This window comes from Octopus bimaculoides, chromosome 25 (assembly GCF_001194135.2).
Source record: "Octopus bimaculoides isolate UCB-OBI-ISO-001 chromosome 25, ASM119413v2, whole genome shotgun sequence".
Classification (NCBI taxonomy): domain Eukaryota; kingdom Metazoa; phylum Mollusca; class Cephalopoda; order Octopoda; family Octopodidae; genus Octopus; species Octopus bimaculoides.
The window spans coordinates 7,112,431-7,114,507 of NC_069005.1; the positions used below are offsets into that span (position 1 = coordinate 7,112,431).

A 2,077-nucleotide genomic window follows, 5' to 3' on the forward strand; every position below is an offset into this window, starting at 1 on the left:
TCTCAGGAAATCGCCGGAGAGATCAGTCTGACGCGTAGGTCATTTTTCTTCTCATCATTGTTATTGTTTAACCCTAGGTCAGCCATGGTCAGGCAAATGTTTAATCCAAAAGCAAACAAAATATTAAGAGGTGCTTCCACACTCCTCAAAAACCTGGAACTCCCAAATTAGGGCCCCACTACCAGATGCAATTCAAACTCATGCCCCCAACAACATACACACACACACACACACACACACACACACGCATGCATGCACGTGTACACACAGGCATACACTCCTGCACACACATACACACATATGCTTTGTTTCTTTTCCATTTTTGACAATCACCACCTATCAAATGGCTAAGTCCTACTTTGCAGTAGAACAGCATAACTCTCATGGTGTAAATAGGACAAGGTATTTTTGTTCAATGCACCGATTTATCTACAATCTCTTGTGCTCTCTATCTCTATCTCTCTCTCTCTCTCTCTCACACACACATACATGCACAACAGGTTTTTGTACACGTTTTCGCCTCCCAAGTTTCACTTACAAAGACATTGGTCCCCTTGATGGGCTGTGGTAGAAAACACATGGCTAGGCTGCCATGCAGTGAGATTGAACCCTCAACCATGTAGTTGGTAAGCAAACACCCTAACCACACAACCATTCTTCTCTCTCTCTCTCCCTCTCTCTCTCCCTCTCTCTCTCACCTTGTATCTGTCTTCATCCAAATTACTTTCCTTTGTGTTACACAAAAGGTAGGTAGATAGGAACATACTATTGTCTTAATATATACAGGGTAATTCAAAAGTCTCCATACGTAGGAAAAATTTAATTTTTTTATAAGTTTATAAGATCCCTTGATCTGACTCGTCTTGATTTCTAACTTTGGGGGCATTTGAAAGGCATGGTGTATCACAGAAAGATGAAGGACATAAATCATTTGAAGGGACACATCACCAGCTCATTTGCGCACATATCACCAGATGTGCTATTACAAGTTTGCAACGAATGGGTAAACATATTGCAATGTGTATTCAAAACAAGGGTAACCATATAGAGACTCTTAAATACAAAAAAAAAACTGTTCTTATAAACTGTTTCTTATAAAAAAAAATAAATTGTTCCTATGTATGGCGACTTTAGAATCACCCTGTAGATTTATTTCTTAACAGCTTTCAGACAAAGTCTAAAACACATGATAGACACTCCAGAGGCAAAACACGAAATAAATGTTGAAACTGTTCCACTGGAAGAGCCTGCTCCCTCTGTGGTAAGTTATGCACTGAAATCTTTTCATAACTAATTTGCACTTATTGATGAAGCAGAGGGGGTTTCAATTCTGGGAGCAAACCTTAAACCATAGTATTTGCTTCCAGAATGTATACAAATATATGTAGCACCCAAAAATATATGTATTTTTTTTTCTTCTTTCCTTCTTCCTCTCATCACTAAAACAAACAATATAATCAAAAAGAAACCTCTCTCTCTCTCTCTCTCTCTCTCTCTCTCTCTCTCTCTATTTTTCTCTCTCTTTGCTTTTCTTTCTCCCCCACCTTTTCCAAAAAGCAAAAAAAAATTTCTTTTCTAAATAAAGCAAAAAAACATCCAATTCCCATAAAACGTTCTGTTTTTATCATTTTCGTTTTAATTTTGTCTTGATGAGTTTGGTTAAACGAATGAGTGTTAATAAAGAATTATTCGAAAATTCTGACTGCCTCCTTTTTGTCAATATATAATATTTGCACACCACTTCAAACTACATACATATGTATACACGCGCAGGAGTGGCTGTGTGGTAAGTAGCTTGCTTACCAACCACATGGTTCCGGGTTCAGTCCCATTGCGTGGCACCTTGGGCAAGTGTCTTCTACTATAGCCTCGGGCTGACCAAAGCCTTGTGAGTGGATTTGGTAGACGGAAACTGAAAGAAGCCCATTGTATATATGTACATGTATATATATATGTGTGTCTGTGTTTGTCCCCCTAACATCGCTTGACAACCGATGCTGGTGTGTTTACATCCCCATAACTTAGCAGTTTGGCAAAAGAGACCAATAGAATACGTACTTGGCTTCCAAAGAATAAG

The 2,077-nt window shown here is 38.6% G+C and overlaps 1 protein-coding gene across 1 annotated transcript in view; it reads left to right on the plus strand.

Moving 5' to 3' along the window:
* The first annotated feature begins 6 nt into the window (after positions 1-6).
* Positions 7-2,077, plus strand: part of LOC106877328 (dynein axonemal heavy chain 2) — a 141,464-nt gene continuing 139,393 nt past the window's right edge. Inside the window, exons 1-2 of the mRNA XM_052976818.1 lie at positions 7-34; positions 1,164-1,261. Coding sequence (XP_052832778.1) covers positions 1,187-1,261 — 75 coding nt within the window. The 5' untranslated portion in view covers positions 7-34; positions 1,164-1,186. The remainder of the gene's footprint in view (positions 35-1,163; positions 1,262-2,077) is intronic.